The sequence below is a fragment of the Acinonyx jubatus genome, chromosome B3 (assembly GCF_027475565.1).
Source record: "Acinonyx jubatus isolate Ajub_Pintada_27869175 chromosome B3, VMU_Ajub_asm_v1.0, whole genome shotgun sequence".
Taxonomy (NCBI): domain Eukaryota; kingdom Metazoa; phylum Chordata; class Mammalia; order Carnivora; family Felidae; genus Acinonyx; species Acinonyx jubatus.
This window is the reverse complement of record NC_069386.1, coordinates 96605635-96629972: the sequence shown is the minus strand read 5'-3', so window position 1 is coordinate 96629972 and position 24338 is coordinate 96605635. Positions and strand designations below refer to the sequence as shown.

At 43.2% G+C, this 24338-nt stretch overlaps 1 protein-coding gene across 1 annotated transcript in view; it reads right to left on the bottom strand.

Moving 5' to 3' along the window:
- ABHD12B (abhydrolase domain containing 12B) overlaps positions 1–19615 on the bottom strand; it is a 29361-nt gene extending 9746 nt beyond the window's left edge. The window contains exons 1-9 of the mRNA XM_027065700.2: positions 19410–19615; positions 14275–14402; positions 13055–13157; positions 11354–11473; positions 9387–9417; positions 6170–6215; positions 5934–6063; positions 5476–5513; positions 1278–1357 (exon numbers count right to left, since the gene is read on the bottom strand). Of these exons, the coding sequence (XP_026921501.1) occupies positions 1278–1357; positions 5476–5513; positions 5934–6063; positions 6170–6215; positions 9387–9417; positions 11354–11473; positions 13055–13157; positions 14275–14402; positions 19410–19465 (732 nt within the window). The 5' untranslated portion in view covers positions 19466–19615. The remainder of the gene's footprint in view (positions 1–1277; positions 1358–5475; positions 5514–5933; positions 6064–6169; positions 6216–9386; positions 9418–11353; positions 11474–13054; positions 13158–14274; positions 14403–19409) is intronic.
- Between the last annotated feature and the right edge of the window lie 4723 nt (positions 19616–24338).

Sequence of the window (24338 nt, the reverse complement as noted above, 5' to 3'; positions counted from 1 at the left end):
AATGTCATACAGGAGACTTCTGGGGTACTAGTGATACTAATTTCTAGACTTAAGTATTAGTTACATGGATGTTCTGTTCATAATTATTTGTTAAATTGTGTGTTTCCCTATTAGATTTCAAAATTAGAATTTCAAAAAAGAAACAAAAGTACATGGAAAGATTGTACCTGAATTATACCTACAAGTTAGTGAATTTATTAGTAATTACTTAGAGTAATATAATAAATGCTCATTAGTGGTTACCTTAAGATAAATATTTAATTGTCTAAAACCAATTGAAAGTGTTTTATTGTATCTTAAATTATTCAGCATTCAGTATCATCTATTATTGGGAAGATTCCTGTATTGAGATGGATCTTTCTCAAGATTATGTGGTTCTGTGAACTAGCTGTCCCAGGAAGTAATGAGCTACCTTCTCCAGAAATAGTTAAGCAAATTCAGAAAGTTCTATGGTGATTTATTGTAAAAAAAAAAAAAAAAAAAAAGATTCCAAAAGTAGGCAGTTGAATTAAAGTACCCTTAAAATGCCTTCTGACATTAACCAACAATCTAAAAATTTGGATCATGTTGTCATGTATCCCCTCTGAGAATCCTACCACTCTCTTTCTCTGTCTCATTTACTAACATTTATATGGAGGCATGACTCTAAGCAATTGAACATTAGGCATGGAATTATGAAATTAATAATGAAAATATTAAATTAGGATAATCTACATGACAGGTTTAAAAATGACACTTTGTTGCCCAATTCTTTAAACTTTATCTTCTTGGGAAGTTTGTCTTCTCTACTTGGGATAGAAGTCTATCTTCTTGGGAAGTTTGTCTTCTCTACTTGGGATAAAACCATTTGGTAGTTTCCTTGAATTCTCTAAAGACTTTTTTTTTAAATCATAAAATAATGAAAAATACATGGCTGACAATCATAGGGCTAAAAATGATGTATGAGAGGCATGTTTTCACCTTAAAAAGAAAGTGTAATAAACTAACCTAAGTCAAGTCTATTTAAAAAACTACATGATAAAAGATACAGTTAATGGAAGAGGAGGAAAAAAACTTTGGCCCTTAATAAGCCACTATCTCAATTTATTAGAAGAAAAGAAAAGAACTAGAAAATCCAAAAGCATTGTGCCCTCCTTCAATAGCAACTGGCTAATAACTTGTCTTAGGTTAGAATAACTTAGAAGCATATAATACCAGAAAATGGTTAATAAGCATAAGTGTGTGGAAATCGCTTTGGAAACACTTTGACATCTTGTGAAGATGAATCAGTGACTCACCTTTAACAAGGGATAATTGATACTTGCAACCCATATGTTGGTAAATGGAGCCTCCAGGATAATAGCATCAACTGGGAATCCTTGAAAATAATAAAAAAGAAGTAACTCCTCTATTCTATCATATATAAATACTACCTTTCTCAAATAAGGAGTTCTAAGGTCTTGTACATGAATTGCCTATGCCAAAATTATTTGTGAAGCTTATTAATAATGCAGATTCCTGGACTCCACACTAGACTTGAGTCAGTCAAAATCTCGAAGGAGAGGGGTGGAGAATGCACACTTTTTTAAGTAGGCTTCATACCCAGCATGGAGCCCAGGGCAGGGTTTGAACTCAAAACCCTGAGATCAAGACCTGAGCTGAGATCAAGAGTTGGATGCTTAACTGACTGAGTCACCCAGGTGCCCCAAGAGTGCTCATTTATTATTTTTTATTCTTACTTTTATTTATTAATTTTTTTTTTGAGAGAGAGGCAGAATGTGAGCCGGAAAGGGTCCGAGAGAGAGGAAGACACAGAATCTGAAGCAGGCTCCAGGCTTTGAGCTGTCAGAACAGAGCCCGATGCAGGGCTCAAACTCACAAACCATGAGATCATGACCTGAGCAGAAGTCAGGTGCCCAACCAACTGAGCCACCCAGGCACCCCCAAGAATGCTCATTTTTAACAAGCACCCCCACCCCAAGAGATTTCTATGCACATGATAATTGAAAACCATTACCTTCTTCTAAAACATAAAACCACATTTTCATGACTTAGATAATTTAAGAAAGCAAAGTACTATAGGAAGGGAGATTGTTCTGCAGCTCATTGTTTAGAAAGTACTAGATGCTTACTAGGTTGTTTTAGCCAACACTCCCTCTAAGAACAATGAGAAAATGTGTGTTAGACGGGGATATGAATTTGTATATGTACACAGTAGTCCCCCTTTATCCACAATTTCACTTTCTGCAGTTTCAGTTACCTGCAGTCAAGTACGGTCCAGAAGGAGATAATCCTGCTTCAGTCATATTACCAGAAGGTCAGTAGTAGCCTAACACTACACAATGCCTACAGCATTTGCCTCACTTCATCGTGTAGGTATTTTATCACCTCACATCATCACAGGAACTGAATACAGTACAATGTTTTAAGAAAGAGAGACCATAGTCATATAACTTTTATTATAGTATACTGTTATATATGTTAGTGTGTTATTATTAATCTCTTACTGTGCCTAATTTATATTTTGAGAGAGAGAGAATGCAAGTAGGATAGGGGTAGAGAATCCCAAGCAGGCTCTGTGCTAGTAGCACAGAGCCTGATGTGGGGCTTAATCCCATGAACAAGGAGATCGTGACCTGAGCCAAAATCAAGATTCAGATGTTCAACCAACTGAGGCACCCAGGTGTCCTGTGCCTAATTTATAAATTAAACTTTATCAGGGGCACCTGGGTGGCTCAGTCGGTTAAGCATCCAACTTTGGCTCAGGTCATGCTCTCACGGATCATGGGTTCAAGCCCTGCCTCGGGCTCTGTGCTGACGGCTCAGACCCTGGAGCCTGCTTCGGATTCTGTGTCTCCATCTCTCTGCCCCTCCCTCATGTCCCACATACTCTGTGTGTCTCAAAAATAAACATTAAAAAAATTTTTTTTAAAAAGCTTATCATACGTATATACATATATGAAAAACATAGTATATATAGGGTTTGGTATTATCTGTGGTTTCAGGCATCCATTGTAGGTCTTGGAACATACTCCCCATGGATAAGGGAGGGCTACTATATGTATATGTATATGTTTGAAGGCATCTCAGAGCTACTAAATCAATGAGATTTTGAGAGCCAATAACAAAAGAAAAACAGCCACAAGATTTTGAGCTGCTTTTCCCCTCAAAGCAGTTGAAACTTTGAAAGCAACAGTGGTGGCTGCTCATAGAGGCTTAGATCTAGATAGAACTTTCAGCATTCCCACAGGATCAAAAGGACAAAAATTAGAGTTCAGAATCTGACAAGAAGGAGGGCTCAAGAAATTTCTCAGACTTTTGTTGGGACTTCAAAGGACTACACCCTGGGAGTAATGGTGAACTAGAAACAGACCAGCTGTCCTAAAGACTGAAGCCCAGCTTCAAATCAGCTCAATTTCTGATTGAATTAAGGTGATCTCCCCTCTATTTTAACTGCCTTTCTGAAGAAAAGTAACTTTGTCTGGAATATTATCCCTAGTCCCTCAAATCACCTCTACAATTTCCATAAACAATGTCTACATTTAATCAAAAATAACTAGGCATACAACAAATAAAAACAAAAACATAAAGAGACCAAAAATACAAAACAACGACAACAACAGATAACAGAAACAGATCAACAGAGGAACTAGATATTGGCATTATGATATATGGACTTTAAAATAACTTGTAAATAAACTGTAATATAGTAAAATATTTATTAAAATTTTAATATTTAATAAAATTTGGTATTACATAGTAAATAGTGTACTATGTCAAAAGAAAATATTTAAACTGGAGCACAGGAGCACCTAGGTGTCTCAGTCAGTTGTGTCTGACTTTGGCTCACGTCATGATCTTGAGGTTTGTGAGTTTGAGGCCCGCATCAGGGTCTGTGCTGAAAGCTCACAGCCTAAAGCCTGCTTCAGATTCTGTGTCTCCCTCTCTCTCTCTGCTCTTCCCCCACTCATACTCTGTCTCTCTGTGTCTCTCAAAAATGAATAAACATTTTTAAAAAATTAAAAAAATAAAAATAAACTAGAGCACAAATAGAAAAATGTCTGGAAAACCCAGAAAAGAATATTGGAAACATACAGGACATAGGAACAGATCTAAAAAAATACATATAATTATAGTCCCAGGGGGGAGAGAAGATGAAAAATGGGGTAGGCACAATATTTGAAGATATAATGACCAATTTTCCAAAATGGATGAACATCAAGCCAGAGTTCAGAGGTATTATGAACCCCAAGCAGGATAAGTACTAGGAAACCCACACCTAGGAAAATCACAGTAAAAATGCTGAAAACCAAAAACAAAAAGAATCTCAAAATAACCAGAAGAAAAAATAAACATTATCTTCAAATTAAGGAGCAGCAGTAAGACTGGAAGCTGACTTCCCAATGGAATAGTGAAAGCCAGAACAAAACGGATGATGTCTTCAAAGTATTGAAATAAAATAACTACCAACCAAGTATGCCCAATGGAAATATCCTTCAAAAATGAAGATAAAATAAAGATATTTTCAGGCCCAAACTGAGAGAATTCTTCACCACAGACAGGCAGAACAAAAATCCCAAATGAAAGCACAGAAATGCTATAAGTAGTAAAAAGCAAAGAAAAGGGTAAATCTAAATATTGACTTCATACTATAAGAATAGTAATGTTTTATGGAGTGAGTAATAAAGAGGAAATTAAAATACATGATAGCAAGAGTTCATAAGTCAGGAATGTAAATGGAATTAAAGTGTTCTAAGGTCATTGCATTATCTAAGAAGTGAAGTACTCATTTGTGTGAGAATTTAGGTCAAATAAATACAGCATCATCAACACTGCAGGAAGTGTGTGCAGGGAGCTATGAGAACTTAGAGGAGCAGGAAATAATATCTGCTTTATTTCCATAACTAAGTAAGACTGCGTATAGCAGGTGACTTGCTTTCAAATGTTATGTAACTCAACCTGACCTGTATTGACAAGTTAGGTTTAAGATATAACGCAAGAGATTACGTGCTTTTAACGTACATCAAAATCCCCTTGTCCTATTCACAGAGATTCTAATTTGTGAAAACAGCTAGGATCCAGGAACTGTGTGCTTATAACAAGCACCTCTGGGGATTCTGATACAGGCAGCTCTCAGAACACTTTGGGAAACACTGACATAAACGTGATGGAAGAAGGGCTGCAGCAAGCAAGTCCTGCTTGTTATTTCATAAATGTATTTTTTCCTCCCCTGTAATCCAAATTACTCCATAGTAACATTTACTTCATAGTGAGGGCTTTTTCAAAGGTAATTTTAACTGTTCCTCAGCATTTACTTTTAATTTCATGATCTTGAAGAGCAACTGTTATTTTATATTAAATAGAAAAAAAAAGCTTATTACACTATCAGAAACTGTCTCAGGTTGGGGTGCTTGAGGTATCTCTGTGTTCTGAGTGTGCACAGTGTTTACTTTCCCACCCCCAGCTAAGAAATAACGTGTGAGCATTTTATGGTACCTTTCTCTTCCAGTACTTTTGCGGCATTGGTCGCAACTCTGTAAAGCAATGAAAATTAGTACATTTGTGAAGCAGTAACTTAACAGTCAAGTGAACAGTACAGACATCCAATATGAGCATCTGATGAAAGCTCTGGACCCTCCGCTAGAACACAGACACAAAATTTCGCATAGGATTTCAAGGAGTTCCACTGGCCCTAAATTAAGAATCCTTTTCTTTAAAACTCTCAAGGAGAGTTCTGGAATGGGCTTCAGTGTCACAGATGACTGTAGAGCTACACCCTCCCATGCATTACAAACTAGCACCTGCGATGGCAATGTCTCTAGCCACGTGTGGGATGTGAGAGAAACCAGAGCCCCCTCTCCTGGCTCAGTGCTCCTTCTTCTGTGCACTGCTGCCTTTGATATGACACCAAAGTCCTAAGGACCCACCTAAAGCCATCTTCAGACCCCACTTACCCTGTACCCAGAGAGTGGCCCCAGAGACACACAGGGGTGGTACCACATCTCTCCTTGGTCCACTCATAGACACAAATAGCATCTGCAGTCAGCCCCTCCTCTGTGGGCTTCCCTGTGGAGTCCCCGAACCCTGGCAGTAAGGAAAGACAAGCACAGAATCACTACCTCCAAAACCGGGGCCATCAAAAGCCCTCCTGCTTATTGAATAGTCCTTATATACTGTTCTTAACACATACCTCTGTAGTCCACAGACAGGACATGAAAGCCACCGTCACTCAGCACCTAGATGACAAAGGAGCTGTTACCATCTTAATTAGGGGGTGTAAACAGAAAAGGTGGTATAACCTCCTCAACACTTCCATAAAACTAGTTGTGATGGTTTCATGGGCAGGGAATAGATGAAATCTGCTGCCTGGCTTCAAATGTGAGAAGGTCAGACTCAACAGGAAAGGAGCGATGCAGGGGCAGAGCAGGGTCAGACAGCCTGCTCACACCCCGGCTGTGCCCCTTACTGGCTGTGTGACCTTGAGCAAGCCACTAAACATCTGAATATGTAAATATTATTCTGAAAAGTGAAAAACACTAGTGGCTATCTTCAGGATTGTTGGAAGATTACGTGAAATGACATTAAAGTGTCTTGGTACATAGTAAGTGTCTGTTTCAAGAATTCCCTTGAGAACAGAAGGTCTACACAGAGTTGTAGCAGAGGAGTCAAATAATGGGAAGATATTTATATTAAATATGAACAAAGAGTTAATATCAATCAAAAATAAACAGATTGCCTGATTCTGTGAAACCATTGCCAAGCCCCAAGTGGATGAATGAGGAAGGAATACAAAAATATAATTTCAAATGAAATGAATTGCAATGATAGACAAAGAGAAAAGGGGGACAAAAATGGAGAATGTTCTTTAATCCTCACAGTAGTCCCTAAAAGGTAGGTGTTATCCCCATTTTATACATAAAGAAATTGAGTCCGAGGGTTTAGGTTAGTTCTTGGTCACCCAAATGGCTAGAGGCAGAACCAGGATTCACACCTGGGACTGCTTATGTCCAAACACTGCACTTCCCCTGCCATTGCATAGAGGTAGGTAGCTGAATCTCACCTAGAAATCTTTAAATATAAATCCAACCAATAATGAGAAACTAAGTGAAACTGTGTAATATCTCCAAAATAGTTATCCAAGACACAGAGAAGTTAGGCATCCGGGGAAATTGGAGTATTCACGTGATCACTATACAATGAAAGACCACTTGATGAAACAACTCAAGAACGGTAACAGATCTTACTCCTAAGAATTGATCTCTAGGAGAAAATTCCAAAAGAAGAATAAACTAAAGGCTTAAAGTTTTCTCTATCAATATTATTTAAATGATTTTAGCAGGGGGACTATTGACTTTATAATTAGATAATGTTGTATCTAAGAACAGTGGAATAGTTAAGTAAATAAACAATTGTCAATAAATATAATGGAGAATGATCACCTTTTAAATTAGTGACTATGACAACTATGGGAAAACATGGAACAATGTTTATAATGTAGTATTAAGAGCACAACATAAAATTACATGCAGATGCAATCACAGTTACATAAAAACTTTATATAAAGAGATAAAGACAGTAAGGTGGATTACAAATTAATGAAAACAGCCGTGTTGAGTGACTGAAGCTATGAATGAATGGATGAATGAATGAGACAATGGGAAGGAAGGAAGGCAAGAAGAAAGAGAGGAATGACAACAATAGTAAAGATCTAATTTTTTTAAGTTTATGTATTTTGAGAGAGCGAGAGAGGGCACATACGTGAATGGGGAAGGGCAGAGAGGAGAGAGACAGAGAGAGAGAGAGTGTGTCCCAAGCAAGTTCCACACTGTCAACGCAAAGCCTGACACAGGGCTCGAACTCATGAACTGTGAGATCATGACTGGGCACAAATCAAGAGTCAGACACTTAACCGACTGAGCCATCCAGGTACCCCAAGATTTAATTTTTAAAGGAAATCATCCACTCAAAGAAGAGAATGAAGGACTAAGATGTTTGGTCAGGCTGGGAAATGATGACCATGGCACAAGGTATCCACGGTCGGCCTGGGGGAAGAAGTCTTATCATACTTTTCCCTCCCACCCCAACTACCACAAGCATGACCTGGCTACTTTTCACACCTACACCTACGACTCTTTTCCTTTCTGTGCACACAGGGGATATACAATTCAGCTTTGCCAAGAGTGGGAGAGGGAAAAACACATGTTCTCATGGACATCAGCTTCACCACCATCTGGCCTAGGAAGTATGGGGAGTGAGGTGCAGGGTAGAAAGCAAACCTAAAAATTAATAGACATGATCATCCCAGGCAGAACTGCATCCAGACCACCACTCCTCCGCAAGAGTCAGTTCTGAGAAGGCAGTGAAGACAGGGAGGAGTAGACAAGAGAGGAGTTTCTTGTCTGAATAAGGGAGGGAGGATGAAGGGGGCACTTGGCCATGCTGGGCCTGGCAGGACTCCCATTAACGCTGTCACACCAGGAAAGGGCTCTGAGGTGGGAGGGTGTGTGGGAGGAGACATCAGGTCCTGTGGTCAATAACTGGACAAGCAGCCTGGTCACCTGAGAGAGAGGTGACCCAATCAGGGTGTGGGAGAAGATGAACAGGTAGCTGCCCTACTAGCCATGAGTCAGATATGGCTGAGTGGAAAGCCTGCTCCCTCACACTTGGAAATGCAGGGGCCGCACCCCACAAACTGTAGTCAGGTAGCAGGCTAGCGAGAAGAGCAGTGTGGCCACCATTTCATTTGCAAAACCCTTCATGGGACTGAAGCCAGAGCCTGAATGACCTTTTTTTTTTTTTTAATGTTTATTTATATGTGAGAGAGAGACAGAGCACGAAAGACAGAGTGAAAGAGAGAGGGAGACACAGGATCTGAAGTAGGCTCCAGGCTCTGAGCTGTCAGCACAGAGCCTGACACAGGGCTGGAACCCTCAAACCGTGAGATCATGACCTGAGCTGAAGTTGGACACTTAACTGAGTCACCCAGGTGCCCCCTGAATGACTTTTAAAAGCAGACATTCTATGTCTTTATCCTCTTCCACCAAAAGAAAAAAAAGGAGGGGGGGGGCTGTTTCCCATAGGAGTAACTTTCACATTTAATATACTCTCTCAACCCTCCTCCCAGCCCTCAGAAAAATCAAATAGGTCTTCAAGTCCATCTGGTGATGAAGGTAATATATTTATGAAAGTGTTTTGGTTCTCAGAGATGTTCACTTCTGTTTTCATCCCCCGTGGTGACTGCAGGAAGAGAAACCCATGTGAGGGACTTTGAGCCCTAGACACCAAACCCACTCTCAGGAGCTCTCAGTAGATATCCGTGCTGAGGGCTGAGAAAGATCTGTGGCTGTAGCCCAAAAGAGAATAAATAAAGACATAGAATTGGTACCTTGAGGCCCCTTCAGACATACCTTTACGAGCTTAAGTCTGTGAGGAGCTGCCCTGTAAAGGAGGTAAAAAAAAACGATTTAAAAAAAAAAAAAAGAGCAAGAATTAGGAATTACCATGACAAATCCAATAAAAATCACTATCATGGTTCTGGCATCTGACCTCATGCCTTTCTTTTTCAGGTTAGAAAAGTAAATAACTAGGAGGAAGGGAAATGGTTTTTGGTGTCATAGCCCACTTGGATGTGTCAGGGTGAATGATGGATGGCTCCCCACCACTGCTGTGTGCGTCTGTATGGGTGCCGGATGCCCAGGTGGCCAGTGCTTCTCAAAAGAGGCATGTGATTAACTACTGGTAATCCACTTCCTTTCACTGCTACACAGCAAAACTTATTTCTAAGAATACTTTTAGAAGCTAAAGGAAAATCAGTTCTGGAAAGTGGCTTTTCAGAACAAAGGATGACACAGCCATGTTCACTAAACTAAGATGTGCCTGTACCCTGTTCACCCTGCCATTAAGTGCAAGATGAAGTGAAGGAGACAGACTCACAGTCCCGAAGGTACAAGAAACCCTTTTTCCCCCAAATAACCATATCATCTACTCTCTATTAATAAAAGGGAGACAAAGATGATTCAAAAGGCAGAGGATTCTTTTAAAAACCATTTGAATTTTTGTTTTAGAGCCAAATGTCTTCAACTTCCGTGGATCATGGAGCCCTTAAAACATGTAATTAAAGCTATGGGCCCATTTCCCAGAAAAATATATCCACACCTGACATTTTCTGTACAATTTTGTGGAAGAGGTTCATGGACCCTCCGGGGTTTTTCTCTGGATCCCAAGTCTAGAACCACTATTTTCAACAAGGTCCTGGTGACCTCCCATTTGGCCTCCTTTTGGCTCAGTACTGCTGGTAGCAAGCTGAGACTTCTGGCAGGGAACAGGAAGAAGCTGGGGCTAACCCCAGAGCCAGTAAATCTGGGATAACAGCAGATTCACACAGAGGGGCAGAAATGAACGTGTGGGCAAATACATACACTGTAGCACCATGCCCAAGTTTGCCCAATCAGAACAATGTTAAACAGTGTTGAAAGATGTTGAATTTCATGGAAAGCCTCTGTAAATCTCTCTCTAAAATGGACATCTCCTGAAAGCCCTTGGTGCAAAGTCAAGTCTTGAGAAAGCCATCAAGACAGAAAAAGAGAGTGAAAAAAAGACACAGGCAACAGAGCCTAGGGGCAGATTCCAGAGCTTGTCACTTAGTGTGCAATGTCCCTTCAGAGACAGAGCTGGGTCTGTAGGTCTCTGAGGCACGTCACCCCTCCCCCAACCCAAAGCGATGCAGTCACAGCTGATAATCATCACCGATGACAGGCCCACTGGAGGCTCTGGCAGCACATCAAAAGGGAGCAGGACTTCAGGGAGGCGTTCTTTGTTACAAAGCAAGGATGGAACAACAGAGAGTGGGCTGAGGCATCAGTATGCTAGACTAGAACCAGTCAGATGGTCCCCAGTACCAGTGGTCAGAATTCCAGATGATGTCTCATAGGGAGTCCATGCATTTGATTAATAGGATGCATGGTAATTAAGGAATCTCCATGTACTTCTGTGAGAAGACCATTGATATGGAAATTGCTCTCCTTTTCCCCATATCTCGTGCCTGTTCCCTTTCCAGTTATCCGTGGGCTCAGTTCATCATTTCAGACACTCTTTGGAGTAAAGGAACCACTGCCTTCCTTGAAATTGGGATCCAAATTTTAGAAGTTAGTCTTTCAGTTAAAGATCTACTTTATTCTACATATGGAATATGTAGGGGTTTTTTTAAAGAGAAGCCTATTGCCAGAACGCCCTCAAATTTCCACAAAGGAAAAAAGACTATATGGAGGCATGCTTACACAGAATTGAAAACTGAGCTCTGCCTTTTATTCCCCTATGGGGATGAAATGCTACCTCTCTCTTTAAAAAACAAAAAACTCCAAGCAAAGGCACTGACCTATGTTCCGCACTGCCATGAAGATAAACAATGATTGGATTGCCATCATGAAGGGCTGCTTCGTACCAGCAACGGTCCTTTCCCTTCGCATCCTCACCCCGGCAGCTGGGAACTGTGTGCCTGAAGAGCAAGGAAAGGTTTTAACAAACAGAGGGAATTGGCTTTCCTAGCCAAAGTCTGAAGCCCTCCTTACGTCAATCATACATATAGATTTATATGTTTATATATGTATAAATATACACTACATATTTATGTATAGAAATTTCTGAGTATTATATGCACCTGGTAAAAATTAAAATATAATACCACAAACATCTTACAGTGAAAACCACTACTCTACCCCACCTCCCTCATGCACAGAAACAATCCCTTTTAACCATTAATCTTCCAAGACTGCGAATCTTAGGTGCTGTCCATTGAAATGAAGTCCATTGGGTGGAAACAAGTAGAAGACAATAGGTATTTGTCACCTGCTGTTTGTTTCGCTGAAAAAAACAAGTTGAAAGAATTTAAAGGGAAACCAGTTTAGGTAGGAGAAAAGAACTTTAGTGTGAAATGAAGCTGTTCTCCAGAAAGCTGTGACCTTGTGATTTTAAACACCTGCCTAAACACCAGTTCCTCCACCCTGTTAAATCAGTGAACGAATCCTGAGGACGCAAATCCTGCCATATGACATGTCACAAAGGGACTTGGAGAATTGGCTACGTAATGATAAATCTTCAGTCCTCTCAACCGTTTAGGGGCACAAAGTCTGACATCAAACCCATCAGCACCGAGAGGACAGGCATCACTGCCAGCTGGATAAGCCAGGGCAGGAGCAAAGAATAAAAAGATTTTCAAATGCCAGCACAATTAGCTGAACCACACGGTGCACATTAGGAAGAAGTTATGTGAACCCATGTTGGTTTCCACACATTCTAGGAACACACGTTTGAACTCAGGAAGAGGAAGCATAAAACAGGACACTGGAAAAATGGCAGCCAAGAACAAGTAGTAGAACCAAACAGAAAAAAATATTGACATTAGCATAGCAAAAAAAGCAATAGAACCCTCATGATTTTGACAGTTGAGTGTCTTCTCTGTGCCAAGCACTGTGCTAAGCAGTGAAAACCCGCCAACAAAGTCACCTACAAAAGTTACAGTCTTGTAAAGAAGACTGACATTAACCAAATAATCGCACAAGCACTGATTGAATTACCGTGGGAATAAATGCCGTACAGGACAAGCACAGGTGGCCTAAAATGGGAGATGAGGCAGGGCTTCGTTGAAAATTACCAAATTACCATTGAAATGGAGACCCTGAAGATGAGTAGGCAGTTAGCTGGCCGAAAGGAGGGAGCAAAGTGTTGCACTCAGAGCATATCCTGCGAGAGCGTGGCTTGGTGTGCAAGGAGGCCAGCAGGTCTGCAATAGTGTAGGAAGGCTGGTGTGGAATAAGGCAGAAGAGTGAGGCAGGGCAGGTCCTTCAGACGCGGTGAAAGAGCCAATGCACAGAGCAACACCCAAAAGACTTTGCACTCCAAGGTAAAATTAGTGAGAAGCAAATTCAGGTAGGTCAGATATCCGTACAAAGGGGAGGTATATGGAACAGCAAGAAACACCAACCTCTCCACAGGTGACTCACACCATGCTGCTCACCCGTGCCCTTGTAACATGAAAACCATGTCCGTGAAGCAGCCCAGTGTCCCTCAGTGCACTCACCAGATTCCCAGAATCACCCCAGGTTCGACTCTGATATAGAAGTTCACTGTGTGAGCAATCTTTAACTCCGGTCTCTTTAAATCCACAAGAAAGGGTGCTTTGACTAGAAAGCAGAAGTCATTATCAATACCCCAAATTAAATCCCATGTTTTTTAATCACTATCGAAAAAAAGTAGTTAGTCTCATGGTTAACATGGTTTCTAAGTTGCAAGCTACCACACGAAATTCTTAGCAAAGTATTTTACTTTATAAACTAGGAGTAGCCCACAAGAGAGGTGCCAAAACAAAAACAAGAAAACAAGAAAACAAAAAACCCTAAAGCAAGATTTTAAAATAGCACCAGTGTGATAGGCCATAATAGAGTTTATTCAATCCTTAGCCTAGTCTTAAGCTAAAACCAAAGACTATTCCCCTAAAAAGTTAAGAGGGTCTAGAAGAAAGGAATGAGTATTCTTCCTATGTCAAGCGTTACTGTTTCCACTAAATAAAATCTAATCATGAGCCACAAACCATGAGATGGCCAGAATCAACATACCTGTGGGACCAGGCAGTGAGAGCAGTGGCTGTGTGCTGGAAGGACTGTGTTGTTACAATGTACACTGTTACATTAATTAACAGCACTCAGTAGAAAAAACACAGGAAAACAGATTACTCACATCAGTGTCTCCCCACCCTAGCTCTCTGCTTTCTCTCTCTTTCAAGGGGTACAGGTAAAATGAAGAAGCAAGAAAGTAGAGAATACACCAAGCAGTAAGGTATCCATATTACCAGCTAATATGAAGACTGAGCTCCTGAAGTTAAACCCCACCCACAAGGCCATGTTTTTCTATCCATCTCCCCCCAACAGTTTGCAAGGATTCATGCTAGACCCCAAAGCCAGTTTCAGATCATTGAAATCTAGCCACAATTTTATTTTATTTTTTTAATTTTTGAGAGAGAGAGAAAGTGTGAGAGAGGGAGGAGCAGAGAGAGTGGGAAAGAGAGAATCCCAAGCAGACTCCACACTGTCAGTGTGGAGCCTGACACAGGGCTCGAACCCATGAACTGTGAGATCACAACCTGATCTGAAATCAGACGCTAAACTGACTGAGCCACCCAGATGCTCCTCTAGCTACAATTGTATAGCTGACATGCCTTTTTCATTGTCACAACTTAAAGGGCAGTGAGGTCTTTATTTGGGAAAAAATATATAGGCAAATTAATGAAAAATATATACTTACAAAAATTAAAAAATATTAGCATGTTCATCAAAGGAGGGAAAATGTGTTCTTTTAACGGTTTACTAGTAAAGCTGTTGTACAGAGCCGCAATTTTTCTTCCTAGTGTTGAACAGGAACATGGAATAGATCTGAAAGATATTGTGAAACAAAAACAAGGTGTTCAAAATCAGTCCAAGTTTTGTCTTGGTGTGGTTTTTCTCTTAACAACCAAATAGAATTTCAGAGACTAACACTGGGAATTACAGGTGACTTGGCATTAAAGCAAAATGTTTTACAGAATTGTAGGTCATTAGGACAGATCAGGATTGGGCACTAAGGAGAATAGGAAAGGAAGGCAATAAATCAAGGCCCCAACCAGCTGCTGAAAAAGCCCAGGTTTCACAGAACAGAAGTGGGAGGGGGCATGAATGCACCAGGGTCAGGCCCGTTCCCCCAGTGCATCCCCAAAGAAGACCAAGGCTGGACCCCAAAGTCATCAGGAAATAGGATGCAGACTACTAACAGGTGCCACAGTCTTTGATCACATCACGATTTAGTGCTGTATGTGTTAACTATTATTAGTCTAAAGCAGTGCATGAAAAATCATCAGATTCCCCAGTCTTCTGGCTGGGTCTTAAGAAGAAATGAACTAATGAAAGAAAAATCCCCACTTCTGACGTGACATCCCAGGTAAGAGTGGCTGTGAGGAGCAGGGTGGGGAGCAGGGGAGTACCTGGAGGTTGTTGCTGCATCAGGGCGGGGGCCTGGTCAGGAAATGGGACACAGCAAGCCATACACATTTTGTTTATTCTACTGTTTGTTCCCATGACACAAACCACCCAAACCAGGAGCCATCAGCAGACAAGTTAGTTAGGACTTGTCCATGAGGGGTCACTAATGCCACCTTGGTCTCGAGCCACATCTCTTATGAGGGTTGAATGCCTCCTACCTTTGAGAAACGAGGGACACAGGAAGTCAGTGTCACCACTTCCTGCTTCCAGTTTTTATCCACATCATCCATTAAAGAAATCCCTTTCCCTCTTTCACGCTGTCAATGTAAAAGACTGCTCAGTGTAATCAAATCATGAGGTTGTGGGACTGGAAAGCATTTTGGATGCACTGTTTCCCCACCCCACCCTGATTTATCTGCTAGACCAGAGCATTTTAAAAGATAGCTGTTGTTACCTGCAATTTGCAAATGGGAGACTGAAAAGTTTAAGTAAGTTCCCCAATGCCACAGAGCCAATGAATGGCCGAGTCACGTGTACCCAGGTCGGTGTGACCCCAGAGTTCTATGAAGATGTCCAATGAGCTGTCACAGTCCCGGTGAATGCTGCTTGCCATCCACACAGGCACAAATGAACCTCAAGAACAAGGCTGGCTTCTGGCAACAAAATTCAGTCCTTAAAGGAAGTTGTTTCAGGACCACCCCCACTCCCGCCTTCTCCCCTTCTGCACCCTTGGCCTTTCTTAGGGTCCATTCTTCCTCCCACACTCTTCTCCCTTCCTGTTCCTGTGTCCTCAAGGAGACTTCTGACTCCAAAGTCATCAAAGAAAGACCTCTAAAAAGAAATTCTCTCTTGTATTAATACTAAAAATTCAGAGTGCTTATATGTCTGGAAGAGGCATGAAGGGAGATCATGCATCGCCAATGAATTTCCAGAAATTCTTCAGGCTGTGGAAAAGAGACGTGGGCTAAGTGTAATGGGTAGCCCTCCAAGTAGCAGGCATAGGCAACTGCCTACGCCTAAAATCAGCAAGGAGAAAATGAAAATGATTGTTTCATAATACTTCAAAATAGCCTCCATGAAGGAGGTGGGAAGGAGAGGACATTGTTGTTCTGATTTTAGAGATAAGAAACCAACACCCCAGAGAAGCCGCTTTGAGCCCCAGATCAAGTCCAGACGGGCAGAACGGAACACAGGTTGAATTCTTATGCTTCCTTCCAGTTGGCTGGCTCAGGCTTTCTTTCTCCTGATTCTGAACTCACGCTACCCTGCCTGTTAGTCTCCCGCTAAGTTATCTTTTGAAGGTAGCAGGGTGCTTGGGAAGCAGAGGCAGTAGAGGGAAATATGTTTCTGTTTTTAAAGAATAATTCATACAGGACCCTTCTCTCAAATAGCTCAAGGCACTTCTGTGAGAAGCACTGCGGGAAAAGAACAGAGTGACCAGCTCCCTCAGAGCATCAATAATGTACAGCAACTTCTTTTAACTAGGGGTTGTCAATTTGACTTCCCCTAGATCAGCGGGGAATCAAAAGTCACCAGTGGCTAACAGACCTTATTTGAGTGGAGGATGCAATTTCAGCCCAATCCCCGCTAACGGCCAGCCACATCAAACAGCCACCTTGATGCTTTGGTGTTCTTTCGCCTGCCCTTTGATCAGCTGTGGCTGTAACTGCACAGCATTCCACAGGGGCCACAGAACCTAACTGGATCATTCTTACCTTGAAACCTGAGTTGCTGCAGGGCGAATCATTCATGTTCACGCTCAGAGGCATCAGCTTTAGGAAGCCCAACTCTAACCCCATTTGGCAAGACAGCTATTCCAAATAGTAAGACAATGCCACACAGGCGTCCCATGTACCCATTCATTCAGCCAACATGAATTGATCACCGAGCACCTAAATTATATCTGTGTTCTCCTCCCTTCTTTCCTCCCAACCAAATCCTCCCCTTCCGTCAATCCACTCAAGGGTTTCTTCTTTGTTGAAGCCTCTCTCTGAGATAGACCTTCCCACGGTGACCTTCCCTCTCTTTTCACCCCTCCCACTAATTATAATTGGGCCTCAGTTTGACCTGTAATTGTTCTCCAGTTGTTTTCCCACTATCAGTCCTGCATTCCCACTGACAAGAACCACATGGCATATAGTGCTGTTTTTACGGTGCTCCCTGTCTAGCTCAGGTCCGAGAACTGTCCTGCAAGTGGATCTGTCTCCTACGGGAGAAGGAAGCAATGCGTATTAGTAGCTTCAGGGTAGAGAAGAAGGGCTTCATTCTCTTTTCTGAATTACAATTGAAAGTTAATCAATGGGAGGGACACCTGGGTGGCTCAGTCGGTTGAGCGTCCAACTTCGGCTCAGATCATGATCTCACAGTTCATGAGTTTGGGCCCCCGCATCGGGCTCTGTGCTGACAGCTTGGAGCCTGGAGCCTGCTTCGGATTCTGTGTCTCCCTCTCTCTCTGCCCCTCCCCCGCTCATGCTCTGTCTCTCCCTCTCTCTCTCTCTCACTCTCAAAAATAAATAATAAAACATTTAAAAAAATTTTAAAGAAAAAAACAAAAGAAAATTAATCAATGTGAGCTTCACAAGAGCAGGGATTTGTGCCAGTTTTATTTACTTCTTTGTGCCCAAGCCTAAACTAGTGCCCAACGGGGAGGTGACGGCCAGTGCTGTGGAAAGAATGAATCCGTCTATCAGCCTGCTCATGGGGGACGGGGGGTATTCTTAAATTATCCAGAAATGCGAAGACTCGGGGTGAATGGGGAGCAACGAAGAGGGAAATAGCCCATTGGCTTCCCTCAGCTTCTTTCCTGAGCACATTTCCCATTTTTCTAGTTTGAAGAAAACCAATTGCAAGTGAAGATTTACTCTCCTGGACCCGTCTATCTTAAGTAGCAACTACACCTTATGAAATATTTGCAAAATAAACAGATCCCCAAGGCATTAAAAAATAATCACTGAAAACACCTTTTCATTAAATGTTTTCCTTGAGTCACACAACACATCACAATAGATCCTGTGCGACTAGCAGTTCAAAACGCAGGGCCAGCCCTCCATGAATGCTTGCGGATCTAAACCAACTTGGCTCCAAGAAACAAAAGGATCCAGAATGCTGGATATCGGTCTGTGCTTCAGCCTCAGCAGGTCTTAAATTAGAGCAATAGAGATGACGAAATGTGCTTGTATCTTATTCTTTCAGGAAGCATCTCCTGAGACTTATTTTTTAGTAATTAGTAAAGCAAGTAAGAGAGGGTCCCCAATTCCCCATGTCCCATTCCATTATCAACAAAGTGGATTGTTCTCTAAAAGCATGAACTGCAGCTTTGATTCTCTGCCAAATAAATGTTAATCAGCCGCCAACTCTAGAGAGAGCATGAAAGATAAAGCAAAAAATGCCAGCTTTTTCAGAACAACCATGTCAAGGAGGTAAGGCCCAGCAATGTGAAGTTGAAAAGTGTAATCAGTCAGGATATTCTGACTAATGGTCAGTGTGGGTCTACACTGCTGGCCCAGGGGAGAGCTGCTCTCTGCTCCAGAAGGAATAGAAGAGACAAGATCGGTTTTAGTCTTCATCACTCACACATTCCAAAGTGAAGTCCCTGGTGTCTGGATGTGACTCTTGGATATTTTGTAATCAGCAATAAACAAAACATAGGAATATAAAGGAAGGTGAACAGAAATGCCAATACCTTCCCACCCCAACAAAACAAATCAAGATACTGAGTCTCCTGAGTCCAGGGTCTCTAACCAACACCTGGCTTCAATGCAAATGAGACTGGCAATATATTGCTGGTCGATTCAGGGTAGTTTAACATTACTGTTAAAGCCACGGATTTAAAATAGGAGAAAGAATAAGTTTAAACCCACTGATACAGACATTTCAGAGTTAAAAGGATGTAAGAACTTGGCACAGGTATGGTTTCAATGCACTATACATTTTTAGCATTATGGAGGGATGTTCTTTAAATACATCCAAGAGAGTTCCCCCTGGGGGAGCTGGCCTTCCGCCCACACAGACAGGCCTTTGACCTAAGTGGATGCCATCTAAGAGTCATGGTAGATTCGTATTGTCACACATTGGTCTTTTTAAAAATCCGCCCGGAATTTTAGCACAATGGTCAAAGAAGGTAAGAGACCGGTAGAGGAACCTGAGCCATCTTTCTGGAAATCTCTATTTCAGAAACCCCAAGGGGATGTAAGCTCCTGAAAAAGCAAACCCTAGAGGCTCGCGGATGGGAACAGGCGCCGAGGCGAAGGATCACGCGGCCCAAAGGGCGCCGGGGCTCGCAGGGCTCTGGGGACCCCCGAACCCTGCGGGGAGCCCCAGGGCCAGGTCCGCCCGCCGCCTGGGGCCCGATGCGCCCTGCCCATCCCCGGGGCTCAAGGCGGGAGGACGACGGGGCGCCGGGCCCTGCGCGCGGCCAGCACTCACCGCAGGTTCCGCCCCACCATTTCCCACCAGGCGGCCGCGCAGTCCCGCGCGTCCATCTCGGCGCCGCGCCGTGTGCCCAGCCGCCACCGCGGAGCCCCGGCCTGGAGCCCGAGCCACCCCCGCGGGCGCCCGGCCCGCCCTCCTCCCCCGCGCGGGGGCCCTGTCGGCTGCCGGCCTGGGGCGGGCCTCGGGGTTCCGGCTGCTGGCGGCGTGACCCGCGCCCCCCCGCTGTGCTGGAGAAGCCAGTCACCCGCGCCTGGGGCTAGCTGTGCACGATTTTACTTTCCAGTGTATTCCATATATCTGTGGATGTGTGTGCGCGCCCCGCGCGACGAAATAAAATAGATATTTTATCATGGTGGTAATTGCGCAAAAATCTGATGGTCACAGTTTTAGATCTGCATGAAGAGTATAAGCTTTCCTCTACTTTGACCCCTCTTCTTTTTTTTTTCTTTGTCTTTATTGTTTTTACCTTTTTCTGAAGCTTACCCATCTCCAGCATCCCTGCTCCCCTCCCCCCCACCTCCAGCCCCCTTCCCTTGAGTAATGGTTTATCGGTCCACAGGGTTATGAACTACACAATTAACACTAAAATTAACACCTTTTTGCCATTTGGTTTATTTAGCAACATCTCTCAGTACCTTGCCTTGTATCCAGGGGTTCACGCCTTGACAGATTTGGCCTACATAATGCATTGCCATGCAGGGAAGTCGCCTGGCAAAGTGTGGGGGCAAAGGAGGAAGGAAGGGAATGCGGTCTCTATCAGATGCAATTTGATGCCAGTATGAAGATTTCATCTTGGAGGCAAGGAGCAACCTCCCCAGGAGGGAGCATGTGTGTATGTGTTTTTGTTTGTTTGTTTGTTTGTTTGTTGTGGTGCTTGTGCCATGGGGCAAAGGGCATAAGGGAGGACTGCCAAACCCCAGAAAGTGCACAGGGACCCCCCCTGCTTGGGTCCAGTAGGACAGTCTGGAGAAAAGCACCCATACCTTTCAAGAAAGGGCCGTTCTCTTCAAGGACTAGGCCATTTCCTAGAACTAGCCAGCCAAGGAAGAATTTTGTTCACTGCCTCTTGTAATTGCTCTGGGGATGTCAATTTTCTGGGTCCTATCAAGACAGAAGAGGAATCAGATCAGGAAGGATGGAAGGGATCTGGGCCTGACTGATGAGCCACCTGCAGGTGAGTTTTCTCAGGGCCACCCACACCCTGCATGGTAAGGGAGGTTACGTTCCCACTCAAGCAGATGTCCTTCACAAAATGGGTCTGGAATCCCATAGAACCTGTTTAGGGAAGCTCTGGAGGAGACCCTAGGCCTTGCCATGTGGAGGTGGAGCGATCAGAGACAGGGAGCACTGGGGGAGGACTATGCAGCAGCTGCATTTGGTCCCAGATTGCATTTCCATCTGTTTATTCAAGTTGAAAGGATAGAGGTCCACAAGCTGGTTCAGCCAAAAAGTTGTAGGCCCCAAGTCTAGCAAAATGTTTGAAATGCTCAGCCAAATCCCTGAAGTTGGAAATCACTATGGCCCCTTTTTTAAAAAGACTGTAAAGATGAGGGGTGCCTGGGTGGCTCAGTCGGTTAAGCGCCCAACTCCGGCTCAGGTTACGATCTCACAGTTCATGAGTTCGAGCCCCACGTCAGGCTCTGTGCTGACAAGCTCAGAGCCTGGAGCCTGCTTCAGATTCTGTGTCTCCCTCTCTCTCTGCCCTTCCCCCATTCACTCTCTGTCTCTCAAAAATGAATAAACTTTAAAAAAATGTGCTTAAAAAAGACTGTAAAGATTAAAACTCTAGGTGAAAGCTTTCCCCGACGTTAATAGCCCCTTTTCAAATAGCATGTCCTGGAAATCAGAGAGCAGAGTCTCTGATTGGATTTGGCAGAATCTAAAACACAAGTGATTCGTTCATTTATTCAGCATTATTCGCCAGGCAACTTTTAAGTGCCAGGTACCACGTTGGGATACAAAGCAGCGTCCTGCCCGGTAGAGAGATTTATCTCAGAGGAAATCACGAGAACACAGGATAGGAATTGAAGAGTGCACTAAAGGCACTCAGGTCAGGGGGGTTCAGGGCCTGGATGTGGGGAGAGGAGGTTGAGTCCAAAGGGATATGAGGGAATGTTCTAGGGTGATGGAAAAAGTACACATCTCCAGTGTGGTGGTGGTTTTATGACTGTAAACTTTCACCAAAATTCACAGAATTGGAAACCTTTCAAGGGTGAATTTGACCGAATATAAATTATACCTCAACAAACCTGACTTGTGGAAAAGAAATCTAAGAAATGTATGGACAAATTATATAAGTAAACATGTCTTATGTGATTTTGTAGAAATGACAAGACACCCCTGGTACACATATTTCAGAAACCAATGGGTGGATGTTATTTGCACTTCTAGTAGAAAAAGAAATCTCAGTTAGAGATAGATTAATTTTACCACCAAGAATTGTTCTGGAGGAGCACCTGGCTGGCCCAGTCAGAAGAGGGTACAACTCTTGATCTCGGGGTTCATGAGTTCAAGCTCCACATGGGGTGCAGAGATTACCTAAATAAATAAAATGAAAAAAAAAAAAGAGGTATTCTGGCAAAAAGGAATCGGAGATAACACTGTCTCTCAGTTGCCATGCAGCTGTGAAAACAAACTGCTGGTGACAAAGCACTTGAGGAACAAAGAAGTAGCAAACAACAACTCACTAATTTTATATTATTTAGAGAAATTTTATCTTGAAAGTAAAGTATTCATCCCCCTTGCATTTTCTTCTTTTTATTTTATTTTTTTAATGTTTTTATTTATTTTTGAGACTGAGAGAGACAGAGCATGAGCAGGGGAGGGGCAGAGAGAGGGGGAGACACAGAATCTGAAGCAGTCTCCAGGCTCTGAGCTGTCAACACAGAGCCTGATGTGGGGCTCAAACTCACGAGCTGTGAGATCAGGACCTGAGCTGAAATTGGATGCTCAACCAAGTGAGCCACTCAAGTGCCTCCCCATTATTTAATTTTAGGATATTTCATCACTCCAAAAGGAAACCCCATGCCCTTTGTTGGGTCATATGGTAATGTTGTGTTTAATTTTTTGAGGGACTTCTAAACTCTCTTCCAAAGTGGCTACCCCGCTGTTCAATCCCACCAGCATGAGCACCCCGTGCACCCCCTTGTTCGACGTCTTCACCTTGCCTCAGTTTCCCATATGCCAATAGGCAATTACCAAAAGAAACAAACTGATGCTGTTGATGCTGATATGAAACATTAAAGGGAAGTCTGAGGACAGTCCCAGATGAGTGAGTGAGGTGACTCACTCAGAACATTCATTTTTCTATGCTGTTAAGGTTTTGTATTGTCTTTGCCTACATCAGGTCTAATTTAAAGCCTGATTTATTACAGTTACAAGAGTTGATGGTTACTCTTGGTTTGAACTCCAGCGTGTTCCTCTGAGCTTCCTTTTAGTGGAAGGGGTGATTTCTTTGAGAAGAGAGAGTGATGGGAGAGTTGAACCTGGGAGCAAAGTGCTCAAGTGCCTTCTATCTTCCCAAGAACCACACACGGTCCAGGACATGGCCCAAGGGCTCCCTTGTCACTCCGTTGGCAAGAGTTGGGACTCTGCCTTTTCCCTGTACCTATGGAAGCACTGGGCCCAGATAAAGGCCCAGCAGTTAAAACTCCTCGTCCCTCTCTGGATGCTCTCCTTCAAATGCCCCCCGCCATTCCTTAAAGGTGACTTGGTCTGCAGGCTTCCTTCCTAGCCCTGCTTCTCTTTGCAGGTTATACCAGTGTTTTCAGTTAGGGGCGCCTGGGTGGCCCAGTCGGTTAAGCATCTGACTTCGGCTCAGGTCATGATCTCAAAATTCATGGGTTCGAGCCCCGAGTTGGGGTCAGTGCTGACAGCTCAGAGCCTGGAGCCTGCTTTGGATTCTGTGTCTCCCTCTCTTTCTGCCCCTCCCCACCTCCCAAAAGTAAATAAACACGAACACACACACACACACACACACACACACACATTCAGTTATTTGGGAAGCTTTGGGCTGAACACAAAGTATGTTCCTTTGGCCAGGACCTCATATCTCAAAATCCTTACCTGGCCTGGCCAATGCTCTCTGAGAATCTCAAGAAGGATGTATAGAATGCAGCTCTTCTTTAAATTCATCTCCTCTCCTCCCTGCCCAAACCTGCGTGTTTGCAGGACTCCCTGTCTTGAAGAGCAGCCTCCTCACACACCACGTTTCCCAAACCGCAAATCGGGGCTTCACCCTTGATTTCTTCTGCCTCCCTTAAGCCCAGAATTCCCTGTAGACAGAAGGAAGATTATTCCTTGTTGTAATATTTATTTATTTAACAAATACTTACCGAGCACATTCTGGATAGTATCTGGCTTGGGAAGCTTACACTCTAATCTCAAGGACAGGACCCACACAGCCGGAAAGCTAAATAACAACCTGAGATGTATCACTAGGTAATAAATAAATACGTGTTACAGATACTATCATGCTGTAGGCTCGGTGAGAAACGTGTTTGTGGGCTGAGAGGTCAGGCGAGGAGTCAGGAAGTACTGTTCTGTTGCTTGGAGACAGCTTTCGCAATGGGAGGTAATTTTAAATGGCTATCCAAAAGACCTCATGGAATGTTAAAACTGGAAGAAATATAAGCAGTCATTTGCCAGTACTCTCATTTTACATAGAGGACACTCAGACCCCCAGAGACCAAATGATGATGTTAAGCTGCATTCACTCAGTATGGATTGAGTGCCCACTGCGCGCAAAGGCCACACTCATTCAAAACAGCAGGCGAGGGGCATCTGACTCTTGGTTTCTGCTCAGGTCATGGTCTCATGGTTCATGGGTTCGAGTCCCGCATCGGAGTCTGTGCTGACACGTGAAACCTGCTTGGGATTCCCTCTCTGCCTCTCTTTCTGCCCCTCCCCTGCTCTCCCTCTCTC